The 20,331-nt window shown below is 40.0% G+C and overlaps 2 protein-coding genes across 5 annotated transcripts in view; one reads left to right on the top strand and one right to left on the bottom strand.

Moving 5' to 3' along the window:
- The first annotated feature begins 4,437 nt into the window (after positions 1–4,437).
- Positions 4,438–20,331, top strand: part of LOC146357592 (uncharacterized) — a 107,418-nt gene continuing 91,524 nt past the window's right edge. Inside the window, exon 1 of one of the 3 annotated variants that reach the window (XM_084851908.1) lies at positions 4,438–4,503. The gene's annotated coding sequence lies outside the window, so the exon portion shown is untranslated. Of the gene's footprint in view, positions 4,504–16,915; positions 17,101–19,102; positions 19,451–20,331 lie in introns of those variants that run through there. The other 2 variants (XM_084851859.1, XM_084851879.1) reach the window with 2 other exon arrangements.
- LMO2 (LIM domain only 2) lies at positions 8,913–20,111 on the bottom strand. 2 transcript variants are annotated; one of them, XM_084851918.1, is made up of 3 exons: positions 19,498–20,111; positions 12,714–12,929; positions 8,913–9,991 (listed from the first exon to the last, which is right to left on the bottom strand). In XM_084851918.1, the coding sequence occupies exons 1-3, from the start codon at positions 19,536–19,538 to the stop codon at positions 9,772–9,774; spliced, it is 477 nt and encodes a 158-aa protein (XP_084708044.1). In that variant the 5' UTR covers positions 19,539–20,111; the 3' UTR covers positions 8,913–9,771. The 2 variants fall into 2 exon arrangements, with proteins under 2 accessions (XP_084708044.1, XP_084708054.1); XM_084851928.1 differs by lacking the exon at positions 19,498–20,111 and adding an exon at positions 15,809–15,891.

Below are 20,331 nucleotides of genomic sequence, written 5' to 3'. Positions count from 1 at the left end.
ATTGTCCTTTGAAGTTCCTTGATGCATCATGGAAGCACTTGTGCCTTGCATAAGTATTCACACACACACCCTTTGACTTTTCCACATTTTGTTGTGTTACAACCTAGAATTAAAATGGATTTAATTAGGATTTGTTGTCACTGATCTACACAAAATAGCCCATAAAGTCAAAGTGGGAAAAATCTACATATTTTACAAAATGATTTGCAAATAAAAAACTAAAAAGCCTGGATTGCGTAAGTATTCACTCCCTTTGCCGTGACACCCCTAAATAAACTCTGGTGCAACCACCTGCCTTCAGAAATCACATAACTAGTTGAATGGAGTCCACCTGTGTGCAATTTAAGTGTCACATGAGCTCAGCTTAAATACACCTGTTTCTGGAAGACCCCAGAATTTGTTGGAGAGCATATCTAAATAAACAGTATCATGAAGATTATAGAGCTATCAAAACAAGTCCAGGATAAAGTTCTGGAGAAGCACCAGTCAAGGTTGGGTTATTTAAAAAAAAATCCCAAACTATGGACATGTCCTGGAGCACCATCAAATCCATTATTGCAAAATGGAAAGAATCTGGCACAACTGTGACTCTGCCTAGAGAAGGCTGTCCACCAAAACTCAGTGACAGGTAGGGATGGTGGAGAAATCTGCCACGGACTCCAGTGAGGACCCCCGCCACCCTCCGAAATTCTCCCCGGATGGACCCTACCTGCTGCCGGCCGGTCCGGGCCCGTCTGCTGCCATCCGTCCACTGCCCTGGACTGCGGGTGCAAATGGCGTCCAGCGTAGCTGACGCCATTTGTGTCCCTGCTCTTTTCGGTGATAGGCTACGTAAATATTTATGTAGCCTATCACGAAAAGAGCAGGGACGCAAATGGTGTCCACTACACCATTTGCATCGCTACTCTTTGCCATTATAGGATATGTAAATATTTACGTAGCCTATCACCGAAAAGAGCAGGGATGCAAATAGCATCGGCTACACTGGACACCATTTGCATCTGCAGCCCGGCAGCGGACGGAAGTCCGGCTGCAGACAGGCCTGGCCGGCGGCTCCGCAAACTTGCCGCAGAGCAGAGCCAGCCAGGGAGAATTCTGGGGGGAGGGACAGATTGCCTCCCCCCACCCCATGGAAGCCCCAACTGGATCAGGGTGAATATTTCATACACCCCTAGTGACCAGGTAAGGAGGGCATTAGAGAAGCAACCAAGAGGCCAATGGTAACTCTGAAGGAACTGGAGAGATCCACAGCTGAGATGGGGGAAACTGTCAATGAGACAACTATCACCCCAGTCTCCACAAAGCTGGCTTTATGGAAGAATAGCAAGAAGAAAGATTTTAGGACATACCCATTGTACTATGCAACAGGACAATCTATCCACTTTTACTTTTGTTGTTCTGTGGAACATTATTGCATTCTGCTATATTAGCACTGCAGCAGAGATGAATTTGTCTATGGAACCTTGTTTTTATATATAGTTGCCTTCAATTATATCAAATGCTTAACAAGAAAAAGGAAGTAGGGGTGTTAATTAACCATTTCTCAATCCCATGAATGTATGTGACTGTGAAACAAGTGAGATGTCTAACTCAGGGAGTCTGTCCATCTGTCTCTGCAGTTTTTTTCTCTTTGAGACAGAAGCTTTTTAGAACAAAACTTTCTTCCGTTTCCCGACACTGTGTTAAAACTTAGTGTTAGTAGCTGCAGCCATATTAATGCCAAAAAGCATGAGAAACCCAATTGTAGGCACAGGTGCATTAGTGAAACAAATAGGAACTTGAAACAAAAGAAGACAGTACCAGGAATTTCAAATCCGTTTCTGCAACGGGCTGCATGGACAAAGCACCCTGCAAGAAAGGAGGATCTCCCCAGAAACGGAGACAAAGCTGGATTTGTACATTCTTCATTGGGATGGGAGTGCAGAGCCCCTAAATATCAATGGCCGCAGGGTGTCTCTCCCTCTCCACACTGTTCCAAGTGTGGTTACATCATAGTTTTATATAAAGACATAAAGGCATAATGATATTGGCATTCTATTTTCAGTTCCTTTTTTAATGCTCCCCATCATGGAATTCCACAGCAACCACATACTGGGTTGACACTTTCATCAAACTATCCACAACCCCAATGTTTATTTCCTGGTCAGTGACCTCACCCCATTAGCATGTACGTAAAGTTAGGACTTTTTATCCCAATGTACATCATTTTACACTTGTTTACATTGAACCACATTTACCATTTTAATTCCCATTCTCCCAGTTTGGAAAGAGGTTTTTGGAGCTCTTCACAATCCCTTTTGTTTTAACCATTTTAAATAATTTGGTGTCATCAACAAACCTGAGCACCCCACTCTCACCCTTACCTCCATATCATTTTTGAACAAGTTTAAAAGCACTGGTCCAAGACCTCAAGGGATCCCATTGTTTATACTTCTCCATTGCAAGAGCTGTCTTGTTATTCCTACTCTGATTCCTGTTGTTTAATCAGTTACTGATCCAAAAGAGGAGTGCTGACAGCTAAATTTACTCAAGAGTCTTGATGAGGGACTTTGTCAAAAGCCTTTTGAAAACCCAAGTAAATGTCTACCAGATCACATCTATCCACATGCTTGTTAACATTCTCAACTAATTCTAAAATGTTAGTGAGAAAGGACTTACCTGTGTGGAAACCATGTTGATTCTCCTTCAGCAAGACTTCTCTTATATATGCTTGATAATTTCATCTTTAATAATGTTTTCCATTAACCTACCTAGAACAGACATTGTGCTAACCAGTCTGTAATTTCCTGAATCCCCCATGGATCCCCCTTTTAAAAATTGGTGTTACTCTGTACCAGTCCTCTTAGGAAAATGTTACATATTTGTGTTAGAAGGTCAGTAATTCCACATTTGAGTTCTTGAAGATTTCTTGGGTGGATACCATCAGGACCCAGTGATTTGTTTGTTACCAATTTGTCAATAAGGTCTAGAACTTTTATCTGTCATCACACTATTGACACACTATTACAAAATACAAATACAATAATCTGTCCATGTCATCAGCCTGACAATTTGTGATCTTTATCAGTTCATGGTATGAGGCCCACGCTCACTGACCTTTGGCTTATACAATATCCCATTCTACAAAAGAAATCCTATAGACAGTATTAGGCTGCAATGCAATGCACACTTGTGCGGAAGTAACATAACAATACAAATAAACATTCATAGGATTGCTCTGTTTGTGTTTATTTCAATATTTATCCCACTCCATTCTGAGTACATTCACCTGTCAAGATATTTAGGGGCAATCTTTCATACATGGATGGATGGATTCTACACACATCCTCTCAGCCTGATCCTATAAATATGCAAGCTGTGACAGCAGACAGAGATGTAGAAATAGCATCATTCTGTGTTTCACTTGTGAGGCAAGGCAATCTGTCAGCTCCAATCACATTATAAAAGGTTACTTCTAAATAGTAGAGTAGTATCATGCCAGTTTATATCAAGAAAATTGGTTCTGTGATTGTAGAAGATCCTCTAAAGTAATGAGTAGGTAATTCTGCCCCTGTCTTAGCCCTTCCAAGATGTTTCTCCCACCTAAATCTGTGCCTCAATTGTCCAAACATTATCTGATTTTTAAAGTTATGTGTGTGTCCCTCATCAAGTTCCATTTAAAAATAACACTATATGTAAACACTCTTACAATTTAACTTTTTATTGTCTACACCAGGCGTGGCCAACCGGTTGTATAGTCTGTATCTTCCCACTTCCCCAGCTTCTTCCATTCACCCCGTGCACCAGCTGTTTCTCGTCCTGCGGATTTGTTCTGGCTCAGAAGCAAAGTCAGTCCTTTTGGTTTGTGAGCATACTGCACTGAACTTGGGGTATACCAGTTCCCAAGGATTACATTGCTTCTGAGCTGGCCAGTCTTCCCAGTGCTGAACGGAGACATGTCCTAGAGGCCTATGTGCCATATTGTCCTGGTCCCAGGCAGTTCTGTTCTCAGCTCTGAGAGAGCTCTCTCTGAAGGAGAAGATGCCTACAAAAGCTTCTGCATTATCACAGAGGCCTGTCCTGAGAGGATTCTTTAACCTGGAAGGTCTGGGAGAAACAGGCCATTCCCTAGTTTAGACCTCTATCAGGCATTTGAATACAGGAAGGACAATGATTTAACTAGCTATTTTAAAAGAGCACAGCCCTCACTGTTCAAAGCAAAAGTCTTGAAGTTAGGCAACGTGGTCCCATGTATTACTGAGCTGAAAGGAGGGGAAGGGGAGGGGGAGGGGGAGGGTGTTAGTAAATGCAGTGCAGTCTGTTTCTAACATGGCAAATTTCTCCCATTAATGTTTGCTCTCCTATGAATGCATGCTCTCAAAGAATGTTTTTATTCGTCTTACCTTAAAGAATTGGCAAGGTCTTTGGCCTTGTTAGAGATGTCTTTTTACAGTGTCCCAATGGATGAAGCAGATCATTTATAAGAAGAATTAACCTCCTGTCAGCCTAACATTAATCTACAAGGTTGGTTACTGGATCTGAATATTAAATATTTAGTTGCTAAGTATTGCACTGTATTTTCTCTTTCCTGGGGATATAGAATGTTTATTTTTGTCACAGAGTAGGAAAGAAAATGAATTGTCCAATTGAATTTCCATTGCCTGCAGTATAGCATCTACTGCAAAAGAAGTAAACCTGCCACAGATGTACATGTTCATTATACTGCAGTTTTAGAATTACCAGCATTTTTGTAAATTGTTTCTAAAATGCATACTTCCGAAGTGGCATATATTTTTCTGGGTTGTAAATCACTGTAACCAACTAGTAGCCTTAATGCACTGTTTTCCATTCAAATTTACACCATTGACAAACTCTTGTGTATTCTGGGAGATATTTGAAAGCCAGGGGGCTCAGAGATTAAATGTTAGCTTGTACAGGATATTGAAGGAAGGTGATTCAGAAGCAGAAAGACAAAAAGTGCCGCTCCCGTGGCCTCCTCATTTTGTGAATTTACAGCATCAGACTGACAGTTGTATAAATGGGTGATGTTGCACGGTGTTCTTTTCCAAGCATGCTACAGATCTGGCAGTGTGTCTTCAGTTTTGTGCTGATGTGTCCAGAATTCAGATAATTTGGTTCTTGGGTACAACAATGTTTGGGAGCCCAGAGAGACAGGAAAGACAGCTGCTATATCTAGCTTTCGCTAAAGATATTCCATTAACAACTGCTTCCCATTTACTCCCACCACTAAAAACTCCATGATGCTGTGGAAATATTGCCCTTTTTCAAGGGCACAGAATTAAAAAGAGACTTCCAGTAATGCCCTCATCTTCAAACCATGACATTGAATAATGAGGACAATGGAAGAAAACGATGAATAATAATATGCTTTTAAAAATAATGCTGATGTTGAGCACATCCAAAGGGCAACACAATTCAGTATCAGTGTCCCCCTTACTATTTTCTGGTTTTATTTTTGTGGATCATGGTGGAATGGTTTGATTAGCTGTTTAAGGACAGGAAAAAAATGAGATCTGTCTGTAATGTATTCATTGCTATAGTGCTCTTTTTATGAAAGAAGATTTAGAATCTATTGCTTTTTCATTTGGATCAACGGAAACAGATTAATCAATGATTCATAATGAGTTTTGCAGTAAAAAGTATATTAAACAGTGAAGTGCAATTGCTGCTATTTTTTAATGTGCACATTGATTGTAACTGACCTGCTATTCCCTCCTCCTTTCTCAAAGTAGCCTTTAAGAGAACTGAAGCCTACATTTTTCCAGCTAGATTATTTGTTCTCTCTGGCCTTATACTTTAGCACTGCATAGTTAAAACCTTAACAACGGTCCCATTCGTGAATCCTACTCACAGAGTTGTCACAATCCTTCTTCTTTCTGAAGTTATGCTCCATGTGCATTGCAGGATGGGCGATATTGTTTGCCATATTTTATTTTATTTTCTCTGTGGGCACACGTGTTGGAATAACTGGGCTTTCTTTAGAGTTGTGTGGGCAAAAGTGCTTGGCAGACACCCTCTTAAATTTTAAAAGGTCAAGTAATAGTTGCGCTATTGTATATTTATATGGAAACCATGCAGGGCCATGCTGCCTGAAATGGTTGAAGAGACAGTCAGGATATAAATTATGGAAATCAATAACAAATATGAACAAGAATTAAAAAAAACAAAAACAAATCAACCATAAACTAGGTTAAAGACAATGGCAAAAAAGAATAGGAGGTGACAGGCACAAGATCTGATCCATGAAGAGTCTGCCCATCCAAATTTTGATGGTAAATCTGAAGATAAACAGGGAAGATAAGTAGGGATAGAACAATTATTGATGCCATTAGAGCCATGACAATGCCAATTGACAGAAATTTTCAGTGCAGAAATGAAAGGCTTTGAACTGGCATTGGCAGATTTTAGACAATTAAAACAGAGCCTTCATGGTAATTGTTCTGTCCCTACTTATCTTCCCTGTTTATCTTCAGATTTACCATCAAAATTTGGATGGGCAGACTCTTCATGGATCAGATCTTGTGCCTGTCGCCTCCTATTCTTTTTTGCCATTGTCTTTAATCTAGTTTATGGTTGATTTGTTTTTGTTTTTTTAATTCTTGTTCATATGTTATTGATTTCCATAATTTATATCCTGACTGTCTCTTCATGGACAGCCAGGGCCACCTCTAGCAAATGGCAGATTTTTACAATTGTGCAAAAGAATTAAATGTCAATTCTGTTAAGTCAGTGAACTATGAAATATATGACAATCGTATATTACCTGTGTTATCTTCAAATACAACACACAGGCTAATATGGAAATTATATTTTAAGTGGTCCCCCTTCCATCCTGGAGGTGAAGTTACCTGAGTTTGGGTTTATTTTTAAGCTCAGTGACTGAGTTGTTCTTAGTTTGAAATCTGCTGTATCTGCACTATTATTTTGCTTTCCTGTTCAATACTTGTTTGCTGTCTCATTAGTGGTGCAGCTTGGTCTGGATCTTGGGACCAAAGTTCAGGATCCCCAAATGACCATCAAGACAGCAGCAGATGGTGGGCCCCACATCAGCACCTGGGCCAGCATGGGCCCACCAGGACTGATGCCACTTGCCACAGCATCCTTTCTGCTTATTGTAAAAATCCATTTTCAAGTTCAAGGGGAAGCCAGCTGGGCATGTACATAGTTACAGATGCTCATTTTAATATTTTTACTGAAAATATATATTATACCCTTATAATTTTTCTACAGAAAAATTGTGCTTATTCTCAAGTGTTTAGTATCAGGGCAGCAGAAGCAAACTCCATTTTATTCCTGAGGTCATGATGGTGCCAAGCTTTAAGGGAATTTAAAATGCAAAACTGCACATGCTCAGAATATTACTTTTTAAAATCAGATTTGACAAATAGTTTTTGCTCTTCCAGATCAGGAATGTAGAAGCAGCTGTGAAGCAAGGAATGGTGGGGCAGGAGGAGGAGAGAAATGTTAGTTGTGTGCTTCACAAGGGAAGTAATACTCATGGCTGTCTAAAAGGGCCCCCATAAGACCATTAAGCCAAGAGACTAAAATCTCCTAGCTGCACCTCTGTGTCCCATCATGAACATTGGTGCTACATTGGGATTATATCAATCCCTTAGGGCTATGGATGGATCGCTATGCTTTTACTGTGCTGCAAATGTACCAAACATGTTGCAAATATTGCAAATGAATACTCCATGCATCTTGCTGGAGTTGACGGGCAGTATCCAGTTGGGGCCTACTGCGTGCAGACACGATCATGCTTCTAGGGACAAGCCCTGAAACAAGCAGGACTCAAAGCTCTAGCGATCTCCCCACTTCCAGAAATGAGTGTTTCTGCCCATTTCTGGGCTTGCTCCTGGATGTGTGATATCATGTTGTGCAATCAGAGGGGCTGCTTGCACGTCAGGGCTGGTGGAGCCTTCCATGTGCAGACTAGAACCAGTGGGGTTGGCCAGGTGTGGAAGGCCCCAATTGGATACTGCCTTATGGTTCCTGCTGCCATGTAACTGATGGCAGGATTATTACACCTGAAGTTTCTTTAAAGCATATCCAGATGATTAGTGAACAAGTGCCAAAACTGCATATGTCCTTTGCGCAGTAGTCAGTTATGTTTCCATTTAAAGAGAATAACACAATATGCATTCCAGATGCAATTAATGACAGGTGTTATTGCCCCTATTTAAAAAAAAAACTTCTGGCATCGAAGGTGATAGCATCCGACCTTTAAAGAACTCAAATAATATTAAAGAAAAACTCCAGTGGCAATCGTGAACACACTTACTAGGGAATAAGCACCATTGAACATAGTTCAACTTACTTTCAAGTAAACACGTATAGGAAGATTACATTGAAAAGGTTCAACAAAACAGCATTTCATTGCTATGTTTGGGAAGGGGATTGCATTGCAAATGCTTGCCACTTTCCCCCACAAAAGGAAGGAGTAATAGCAGAGAGGAGTGTTCCACACAGAAAGATTTTTTAACATCCTACTAAAACAGGAAATTTCAAACAACATGAGTATGGAGCAGAGAAGAGTCATATCATTATACCACTCATGTGATAGGCACCTGTGACACTCATACCATTGCAATGCATATGGTAGTCTCAAAAGCAATGGATATACTTGTCTGTGGGAAGAACAACATTTTGTCTTATTAAGAGAACTTATATCCTGCCCTTCAAAAGCATTTCTATTGCTCATAGCAGCTTACAACAGACAAAAACAAAATCAAATAATATTTCCCAAACATAGCATATTCAGTGGTGGAGGAATGTGATGTCCCCACAACAAAAGCATAACTCGGGAAGAAACTGAGTGCACACAACAAATGAGTAATGATGACATGTTTGCTTCAGTAAAAACTGATCATCTAGAATAGCCAATAGTGTAATTAAATGAAAAGAACGACAACTCTCAAATCAGTCATTTTTATTAAATCTGCAGGATCTTACTACACACAAGAATTTATGGATATTGCCTAAGTTAATAAAATACCTGAACAACTCTTTAAATTTATATTTGTATAGAAATGAGTAGTGGAATTTCTCACCTTCAAACAATGGCAGCAGAAGGCAGCTGCCCATCTTAATTTCCTAAAACAATTGCTTAGCATTTAAGGCTGCAAACCTGTACCCCAGTCACATGTCATTAAGTCCTACTTATCTCACCGAGACTTAAATTTATATAACAGGGTGCGTCTTGTGCAGTATTTCAGCCAAAGGTTGTATTTCTCATTCTCAAATGGAAAAAACTGATTTCCATGCAAAAACTAAAGAGGTTCTCTTTCTATATCCAAAACATACGGAAGTGGAGTACCTTTCCCCTCCCCCCACACAAACTCCTGACACTGTCCCATCTTGTATTAATGTTGGGATTATGGTCTATGTAGAGTAAATAGAAATGACCTAAAGAAAATTCAGTTGCACAACCTAGTCTGCAAGTGTCAAAGCCAGAATATATTTTACATGTCACTACTATATTTCCAGTAAAGGGAATCCATTGTTATGTTATACTGGTTCCCAACTTTCACCATCACCTCTGAGAGTGTCAGTTTATCATCAAGGCATATTTGCTAACAGAAATCCATCTATCTGCTACAGTTTCAGTTCCCAACCATCATTTGTACATGATGCAGTGCCTATGCATTCTGCTGTGTTTTCCCCCTTCCTTAGACAAAGCGTATAGATGTTGTGAGTGATAATCTCCTCACCACAGCTAGGTATTTGTGTCACCCATGATATGTATTTTGGAGATTATGAGGCTCAAGTGGGCTATATCATCCCATTGATCTTAGTCCACTCATAGATGTCCTGCTCACACACTATGTCTGAGTTGATAAGAAGGTATCTGTCACCGACACAAAAGTGTTTCTGGCAAGCGGCACACTTGAAGCATTCCAGGTGATACACTTTGTCCTTTACTCGCATGGTCATCTCATAGGCCCGAATTCTCTTGTCACACGAGGCACAGAGGCCATCTTGGCCAAAAAGCCTTTGAAAAAAATCCAGAAACATTCAAGAGTCAGGTTTTCACATATATTTTTTACAAAGTAAAACACAAAGCTAGCTGCTTATACTTTGGCCTTTGTGTAAAGTTGTATAGAGCTACGCATAGATTTGGGGACAGGGCCTAGAATTTTGTGAAGCAAGGAAGAGAGAAGGGAGAAGTGATACAGGGGACTTATTGTTTTGTCTTATTTTTTCCTAGATCAGGGTTCTCCCACCTTGTGACTACAACTCCCAGCATTCCTTACTATTGGCCCTTCTGGCTGGGGCTGATGGGAGTTGAGGTCCAAAAAAACCAAGGCCATGAGGTTGGGGAAGACTGACCCATAGAAATTATCTGTTGATTGGTAGATTGCTTAATAATTAAATTAGGACACAGCCAATCAAGCTTATTATTACAGGAGCATGTATTTGGTATTTGAAGTTTCTTTCTAATCAAAATATTCCCATGATAATAGAACTATTCTTATTAAATTGAACTACAGTGGATTCTGCGAACTTCTAGGAATCCTAGTGCAAATACAACCATTTTCTAAGATTGCTCTTTATTTTGGCATATTGCGACCATATTAAGACACCCTGTAGAGCAGGGGTGGGCAGAAGGTAGAGCTCCAGATGTTTTCGACTTCACCTCCCAGAAGCCCCTGCCAGCATGGACAATGGTCAGGAATGCTGGGAGTTGAAGTCCAAAACAACTGGAGATCAACTTTCTGTCCACCCCTGCTATAGAGCCCACAGTTTCAGTTCTATGGTTTCAAAGGGTATTCAATGTAGTGTGCAAGTGATATATTGGCAGTATGTAGCCTTGTTTTTAGAAGAGGTTTTATAAGAATTCCAGGTTATTTATACAAGCTGCTGCCTGCCGAGTTTATAAAAAAACTAGTATATTGCAGAGGAATGTTTTATCATATACTTTACTGGGTCGCAGAAATAAGTATATATTTGCACTATCTGTGTAATCATATGAAGTTCAGAATGGCTTTGTCAGTTTTTAACACTCTGCTAAAAGCAGCCTGCTTAGTGTGAGAATATAATCCCCAGGAAAGAAACACTAATTGTTTCCCTTGTCTTCCAGGAGGTGTCAGTGTTCATTTCTCCAGAACAACTGCAAATACAACTGTAAATAATTGGTACATATGGCTGTTTTTATAAGTTGATCTAAGAACACCTTTTAGTCTAAAATGTGTCACTTGCAAACGATGTTAAATGTTGGATTAAAAAGTGGAAGAGAGCCTGTTTTAAATCTCGCACGTGTGCGTGCGCGCGTTATAGCCATTGCAGGTTGTTACATTGAAATTACAGATGCTGGAAATACAAAAGCCAATTTAACAGCCCGTGTCTATGAAATTCTTCATTAGCAGACACAGATAATTAACACATTATACTGTGAAAGGACAGGACGCATCCAATTACAAGGCACAGAAAATGCATTAATTTAACAGCCTATATTTTCTGCCACTACAGTGAGAAAATATTCAGCTAGTGGAAATAGTACTGAATGCTTTCAGGATGTTGCACGTACATTGGAGATTTACTGCATATTACATTACACAAAGCAAGTCGTAGTCAAACAAAACAGCTACTGGAAAAAGCTCTGAAGTGGGATAATTAGGTGAGTTGGCACTTTATTCCTCTCCCCACAAGGTGAACTTTGAGTATGTTAACACAGTTCAGTCAGGGTGTAAATAAAGTGGAGTTCCTTCCTATGGCTTCACGGTATCACACAAGTGAAATACATTATAGAAGGCAAGCAATATCCTTGAATTGTAGTGAAGAACACACTTGTTAGCAACCAACAGGGAACTTGTTATAAGTGTTGATACTATTTTTAAATATGTATTTAAAATATTTAATTTTTTTTAAAAAAATAAATATGGAGAGAATCTAAACATCTTAAGGCCTCAATCCTATGCGTGTTTAGACAGAAAAAAAGGCCTACAACTCCCAGCATGCTCCAGCCAGCATGGCTGGCTGGAGCATGCTGGGAGTTGTAGGCCTTTTTTCTGTCTAAACATGCATAGGATTGCACCTTAAGTGTGTACACCAACCTTTCTCAACCTGGTGCCCTTCAGATATACCGGACTACAGGTCCAATCATCCACAGCCAATTAGGGAGAAGTACATGTTTAACTACCTGACTTTAAACCTTTGCCTGGTATGCCTGCCTGTAGAGCCTCCCTTTCCCTTGTTCCACTGCTATGCCATATTGTGACTCTAACATCACCATTCAGCCTACGAAAGTGTGGCATCGCATAGAGGAGACGCTGCTTGCCAGTCCCGCCCCACCCCACCACCAGTAGCATATCTTCAGACTTTGTCTTGAGATCCCCCCCTGCCCATCCCCCTGCTCAAGCTAATCTGACAATCCAGACTTGGCTTTTTGAGACTAGTCTGTTTCCAGCTCTTCTGCATATATGCATATTTTGCGTGTATGGTTTCTAAAACTAACAATTTTAATATGGTGTTTTATTTCTTTTATCTTTGTATCATTTTATCTTTTATTGTTCCGGAATCTGTTTAGATGTGGAGCGGTATGTAAATGCTGTAAATCAAACAATAAATAAATCTCCCTTTCCGTGCAGGCGGAGCCCAGCCCCGCTCATTCTTGTGCTATAATTTTGTGGGTGGGTCCTAGCTTTGTTCTAAATAATTGTGAGGAAAAACAAAAGCACGATAAAAGTCAAAGAGGTAATAAGACAATGGTATACCTGAGATAGTCTCTTCGACAGAGTTTTCTGCCCAGTTTATAATACAGCCGCCTTCCCACTTCTCCAAGTCTGCACCCACACAAGTCACAGCTGAGGCAGTCTTCATGCCAGTATTGATCAATGGCTTTGAGGAAGTAACGGTCCCCAATGTTCTGTTGGCAACCTCCACATGTTAACAGGGAAGGAGGGATTTGGAGCACCTCATCCACCGGCTCCCTGGTGGAAAGAAGCAGGCATTAGAAACAAACCAAAGCAAGCATTCTTTGGAGTGAGTTCCAGGCCTTCTTTGGGTCTAAACATGTATAGGGTTGCCAATGATAGTCTGATTAGAACAGGAGCAGTAGCGTGATCTTACTTTCATTGCACTTTATGACCAAAACAATTTAATAAAATGCACAGACGAGAGAGAACTATGTATGGAAAGGCATTTTCCATGGTCCCAAATATGGCAGAAGTGAAGGACATAGAATTGGGTGTAGAATTTAAAATCCGGAGAAGCCCGGCATTCATTTCTGTAAGGTCAGGTTTCCAGCCCTTAAGGCTGAAAAACAAACTTAGGAAACTGGGAAATGCTTTGGGAAATCTCATATACCATGGATGGGTGGGAGGACTAGCCTGAATAAGTTCTCTGGTGATAAGGGGACTAAAGTGACCGACATAGCAGAAACAGAATAAGTTGTCCAAATAAGGACGTTACATACAAAAATGCTAAATGTATATACAGTTTAGACAGGCTGTAGAATCCAGCCTTTCTCAGTGCAAGTTTGTGGTTTATATTTTGTTTAGTATTTTAGTGCTGTAGAATATATACACTGCCCTGAACATATTTTCTATTAATTAATGATGTAATATTTAAGATGTCAACAAAAGAAAGCGTTCGTTGATAAAAAATTTCTGGACTGCTTTGGTTTGGTCTAAAATCAGTGCTACATATTGCTGATTATTCCTGTAACTCTAATTAACAAACTGCAAATCTTGTGCCCAAAATAGTGAATGATGGCCTCCTTTAAATGGCATTTTGTTTTCTGGTAAGTTATAGCTTTGGTCAGCGCTGCATTAGTGAAACAAGATTTCCATGTAACTCAGTTTCTAGGGTATTGTTTGCGACAATGAATTTTATTCATTCATTCATTCATTCCATTTCATTCCTATACTGCCCAATAGCCGAAGCTCCCTGGGTGATTCACAAAAATTAAAACCTAAAAGTACACAGTAAAACAATATAAAATTTAAACACATTAAAACCACAAGATAACAATACAACCAGAATAAAACCAGACTGTATAAAGAAAAACTATAAGGCCTGTAGAATTTCATAAAGAAAAACACATATATTTATATTGCTACTTTGTCAAATGTAGCAATGCTTTCACTACTGTGATGGATATTTTAAGTAACTGTTTAATTAGAAATATTAGTAACATTTGTAAATGATGCCATATATGTCTAACTGGTGTTTTGGTTGTTCTTTAGAGTCTTCGTCTTGTCTGTCTTTAAAACAATTCTGTGATATAGGTAACTTTTATACCTATTTTACAGATCAACCAGTGCAAGATAGACAAATTATTCGAAATCCATTTAGTAAAACCATGGCTAAGCTAGGACTATGGCTGCAAACCCACACACATTTACTTGATTGGCTTCATCTCCCAGTTCAGTAGACACTTGATGGCAACTGTAGCATAATGTGTGAAACCGCTGTGAGAAAGATGGTGACTTTCAAGCCACATGTACTCGGGAATACCCTCCACTGAACTCAAACCCACTAAATTTCTTGTGAATAAAAATGCATAGGAGTGAGGGTGCGCATGTGATTAAAGTGGCCATTTAAACAGGAATGGTTGCAATCCATTGAACCTAGTGGTATTTCTGAGTAAACATATTCAGATTTTTGGCTGGAAAGATTCTCCCCCAAGAATGCATAGGTTTGGAGTACACACATAATTAAATGTGACTGAACGCTTCAAATTGCTCTTTCATTCAGTTTGGTTCTACATCTGCTCGAATCCCAATTACATGCGATCATTTAACATAAGGAGATTTATATTTTGCCTCTGTATTAGGAAGGGTACCTTTTGAATGTAAGAACTGCTTGATCCTGACTAGAAGACATTTTGTGTTAAGAACCCATGCAATTGGCTTTGTCCACATGATTGTAATAACCTTTATCTGTCATACCTTCCATAATTCCAATAAACCAATCACAAGCAACTTCCACTGCCCTGCTATAACTTTGAAACAATACCATAGAGATTCATTCAAAGGTTTGCTCTACATCTGCTTCACTTGTGAGTGCAATATTTTTATATGAGTTATTCACTCCTATCCCAACTTTAACTTACAGAAGAGAAATAATCCTATATACAAATAGCAAACTCATTCTCCAAGTTTGGATCTTTATGTAGCCAAAACAGCACCATATACACACAAGGTATCAGCAGGCTTGGGGAAATCCCAAGGTTTACAGACCTACACAAAAATGGGAGAGAAAAACCCCTAAGGGGGAGCAGAAATGCCACAAACAGTCCAGTGAGGACTTAGCATGCTTATTGGGTATGGAATGCTGACAGAGTGTTGGAGGTGGGTGAGAAAAGGAAATGGAATTGGGTATCCTGGAAAAAGGCACAGCAGACTGACTGGAATCTTGAACTCCACACTGCAACATTTTGTTGCAGAACCTACTTATTAAGAACATTCATCTTTTATTTCAGAGATTAATATGAGTTACATTATATGGGAAGAGTCAACCCCCAACTATGTAATGCAGCAATTGCTATCAAGAAATAATGCATCCTGCACCCCTCCACAAAAAAAACCCTTTTTATTTGGGGAGAAAAAGTGAAAATAATTACTAGATAAGAGTTAGAAAAAAGCCATTTCTTAATGTAAATGCATTATCTCCCAAAAACCTCTTTGTTCGTGGATATTTCATTTTGCAACCGCTGTTGAGAATTACTCCTAGCGAAACACTGACAGCCTGCATAGTCAGCAACTCACAGTAAGACATTTTTAGCACATGTTTAACCTTAAGCTCATAAACACAGCTACTGAATAAGAAGAGAAAAAAACCTCACATTTTCTAAGTACTGGCTTACATTATGCATCTTGCTCAAATTCTTAACAATGTTCACTCCATCCTTTGACCTGAATATGACTCAAGACAGTTTTCATGTTAAATAAGTTCATTTGAGTCTCCCGTACCATTTGCACCACATGGAAATGATCAGAATGCCAGACAGAAAATGAAATCAAAAGTACATTCTAGTCAATGTCGGTGTTACATTGGCCTTATTATAGAACTGTTTAAGATCAAGCCAATGTAAACTTGTCAAAATGACAGTTAAAAGTTATCATGCAACGCAATGGTGTCAAATAAGAAATAACTATATTGCAGGCCTAGGCAAGTCCTGGTTTCACCAGTTCCCTCCCCTAGATTGGATTTTCCCAGTCAAATTTTTCCCAGCTCAGCACTCATTAAATGTATCACTCACTTCATATTAAACCTTTTTAAAAAAATAGGAAGAAAGAGACCTTTTCCAGACAGACTATAAACTTTGCTCTTCAATTGTGGCCCTGTTCTTGAGAGGTAGAGTGGGAAGCCATTCTCTCTCCAGGCCTATACCATTAATTGGTAGGATAACAGGGTAGTTGCTAGCTAGCTTGAAGGTGGATGGACACACACACACCCCGCCACCAAATCTGTGAGAAGACTGTGTCCCCCTTGCGCTTGATTTTCATTATTTCCCTGATTACCAACCAGTTACAACAGCTGCCATTTTCCCAGTCTCTCACAATCATAATAGTACTGGGAGAGGGCTTATACATTTAGGGTGCAATCGTAGGCATGTTCAGATAGAAAAAAAAGTCTGGCTGGGGAATGCTGGGAGTTGTAGGACTTTTTTCTGTCTAAACCTGCCCAGGGTTGCACCCTAAACTGGAGAAATAAGTAAGCAGCACTGTTGTATTTCTCAAGCCTGTACCTTCTCAAAGCAATCTCACAAGAAACAAGCACTTAAGATAATGAAAACTGATTAAACTACCTCAAAGTCATATTTTGGGGAAGTGAAACTTCTTCAAGCTGTATTTAGTTGAAAAATAACCTTATAGTCAAATATTATTTTCTTCAACGCCTGAAAGATGATCAAGTTCTCTAGATGTTTTGTATCTGAGTTGCCATTATGAAAAAATTTTTCCCACCTAACAGTCCATACCTATATAGTAGTGTGGATGCACAGATGAAATGGTTTACACTTTACAGTTCCTATTTCTGTAGTTGCTTTTAGTTATGTATTTATCTATTTTGGCCTGCAGTCTTTTTTGGAGGATGCTGCCAGTGGCATCAGTGGCAATTTCTTTCTGAACAGGATTAAACTAAAATCCTCAAAATGTAAGTATCTGTCCTGGACATTATTTTAAGTAGTGGCATTACTACCTAACCCACAGTAAAATAAAACAGAACAGCTGCTTTTTTTCCATATGCCTTGTCATGAAAGTGTTCATATACAAAAGATATCTAGGGGTAAGTAAAACATAATGCCATTTAATGAAACCAATACACAGAAACTATCTGTATGACATCCTAAAGGTATACATAAATAGCTAAAAGAAATAGAGATAAAATTATCATTTTGTAATTTCAGATGTACCTCCCAATATCTTATACTATTAAGGGTTTGGTTTGTGTGGCTATACTGTGCAGCTTGCAATAGTTCTTTAAAACCAATTTCATGTACTTTTAGCACATAACAATGAGGGAGGTTTTTTTTAAAGGAAATGCCCATAATATACTGTTTGGTGTTCTGCAATGCTAGATGCAGTACTTCTGTACTAGAATATACATTACTAGATAAACGTCATACTGTTTTGTTGCTGGCAGTTACAAAAATTCCTTATAAAATGAACAGCACAATCCTTTACGTGTCTCCTCAAAAGTAAGTCTCATCGAGTATAATGGGCTTACTCCCAAGTAAGTGGGTATAGGATTGCAGCCTAAAGTATGAATAGGAAGATTAATGTTCTAACCTAGTTCTAGGTTATTATGGCTGCTTTATTGATTCGAGTGCTGTTTATTGTTTTGCATTATATTGCATTTTATTATTTTAAATATTTGTATTGTATTTGATTTTTTAACTGTTGTATGGCATTTTACTTTTTTAACTGTTTGTAATCTGCCCAGAGAACATTAGTTATTGAGCAGGTTAGAAATGTAATAAATAAATAAATGCAATAAAGTAGTAGGGAAAATAGGCAAATGAAAGAATTTTAACCAATGTACAATATTTTTGTCATATACACAATGACAAAATGTAAAAATGATTTATCTGAATGAAGCTAACACTGATCCTAATCACATTTTTGTTGTTGTTCAGTAAATTCAATTAAAATCAATAGAATCTGTTTCTCAGAAAGCATGGTTAGGATTGAGCTATAAGGCTTTCCAAACCACTTCTGGCCGGTTATTGATGTATAGGTTCTTTTTATTTCAGAGGCATTTCAACCTGAACAACAGCATAGGATCATATTCTATTTTTTCATGCTACCCCATGGGAACAGTTGACAGATTACTTAAGTATACATAGGTATTTTTAAAAAGAGGGACACAGAAAGTTAAAGTAAGTTTTCCCAGCTAGTATATCATGAAGCTACTGTGATCTAGATAAATAAAACACAACCATGGTAAGTAGAGACATACACAACTTGAATCCTCTGCATGTTTACTTAGAAATAAGTCTCACTGAGTCCAATGGAACTTACTCCCAAGTAACTGTATATAGGACTGCAGTTTTAAAATCCCAGTTCAATGACAGCATCAGTGATACAGTGAGTTAATAAACCTGATAACTGTGTATATCTGCATTACTTTGGGAGTACGGGAAGATCATTGTAAGAAATCCACCAGATATCCAAATTCTGTAGCAACGTATGTATTTTAGAACTTCTTTAACTAACATGCCAGCTGGCGGGAGAATGGGGCGGGGGGGAATGGACCCTTCTCGTCTTGGCAGTGTACTGGCTCAGACAAAGATACTTTTGCTTGACATTTTGTTGTAAGTTCCAAACCGATGGTTTGCATTATGAAAATATGGAAGTTGAGCACATATCTGATAACAGCCTTGACCTTTTAGTCTAATCACCCAGCCAAGCTGGGCAGGGAGCGGAATGAGAGACCGAAAACAACATAGGCTTTTGGAAAGACTCCTAACCCCTGTCCCCCTGAAATCACTTTCATCAGCATCACCGACACCAGCTCTCTAGACCAGAAAGAAAATGCATTGATCCTAATGGCCGGTCCTCTCTCTCTACTCCCACCCTCAACAGGAGCTTGATAGGAAATCTGATGACTCTGGTCATTTGTCTTAACTCAAAATGGGGAAGTCATGTTTGTCTCTGGGCTTTAGCTGCCATCCCTACAAGGAGCAAGCAGGCGCTCTTAGGATTAGCTTAATGAAATCTGCCAACACAGACAGATGCCCGATCTATCCATAATAAGAGTGCGCTCGCAATGGGGAAGCGGGGGCTCTCTCCAGCAGGACAGACACATGCCTATTAACCCAAAGAAAAAAGGAAAGATGCAGCCCTATTGTATTTTCTCGCCAGCCGGCACTTTCTAAGAGCAATCTCTGTAGAAGCTGGAACCAGAAAACAAGGCTAAACTAATAAGGTCCTCCGCCGCCAGACCTCCCCTCGCCCCCCTCCCCCCGGCCCATTGATCGCCCAGAACGCGTCTTCATCCAAAGGTAAAGTTGGAGGACACTGACAAGCGGGAGGGGGAAAGGCCACTTACTCGGAGGGCTCGAGGCTTTTCCTTTCGATGGCCGATGACATTGGCAGCTCTCGGTCCTTTGTAGTGTGCTGGACGTGGTGGGTTTGTCTGTGACGAGATCTGCCCCCGCTGCCCCCACAAAGGCTGCCTGCTCCCGAATGTCTCTCACCAGCAGCAGAGTGGCACCCACCCCCCTCCGCCCCCCGATGACATTCACAGGATTTCCTCCTGTAACACCAAAGGAGGGACAGAGAGAGAGAGAGAGAGAAGAAAAGGTGGGCTGCTGTGTTGTTGCTGCCGCTCCTGTTACGTCTCTGCAAGCAAGGCTAACCCTTAGGTTCTAACCTCCCATCCTTGCCACGCTCCTCCTGTTCACTCTGCGACTGACTGACGAGAGCCGCTGCTGCAGCTGCTGCTGCTCAGCGCCGTCTCTCAGCTGTCACGGCTCTGCTTATCCCGGAGTCTCCTCTTTGCTTGGCTTATGTTTTCTGCCTGTGCAGCTCAGGGCACGCTCTGGAGAGGGCTTCCTGCACCACAGAGCCGGCTCCGAGCATCTCCAGCTCCTCCACCACCACCACCACCATTATGATTGCAGCAGCCACTATTATTGCCGAAGCTGGCTCGCTCAGTGGTCTGTCCTCCGAGCCTCTCTGCTTTCACATCCTCTTTCCTGATCACGATTCAAATACAATAGAAGGAAATGACATTTAAAGAGACAGCTGTCTATTTCTTAACTGGACTCCTGGGGATTTCAGCAAGCATGAAAAGCAGCATCTCTCACGACTGAGTTGGCTCCTTAAAGGGCCAGCCTTCGGCTCACTCTCAGCCAAGGCTGGGAGGGAGCTGACTCTGCAT

This window comes from Heloderma suspectum, chromosome 1, assembly GCF_057233095.1.
Source record: "Heloderma suspectum isolate Gila_16-S chromosome 1, 16-S_ref, whole genome shotgun sequence".
Taxonomy (NCBI): domain Eukaryota; kingdom Metazoa; phylum Chordata; class Lepidosauria; order Squamata; family Helodermatidae; genus Heloderma; species Heloderma suspectum.
Note: the sequence above shows the minus strand (reverse complement) of the source record. Positions and strands in the feature narration are given on the sequence as shown.

Bases quoted from the DNA above. Each gene is read 5' to 3' on its own strand.
- LMO2 (XM_084851918.1), bottom strand. From the start codon at position 19,538: ATGTCATCGGCCATCGAAAGGAAAAGCCTCGAGCCCTCCGA. The intron at 12,930-19,497 runs GTAAGTGGCCTT...TCTTTCCACCAG, and splicing joins AAAAGCCTCGAGCCCTCCGA to GGAGCCGGTGGATGAGGTGC. The intron at 9,992-12,713 runs GTATACCATTGT...TTTTTTTCAAAG, and splicing joins TGTCGAAGAGACTATCTCAG to GCTTTTTGGCCAAGATGGCC.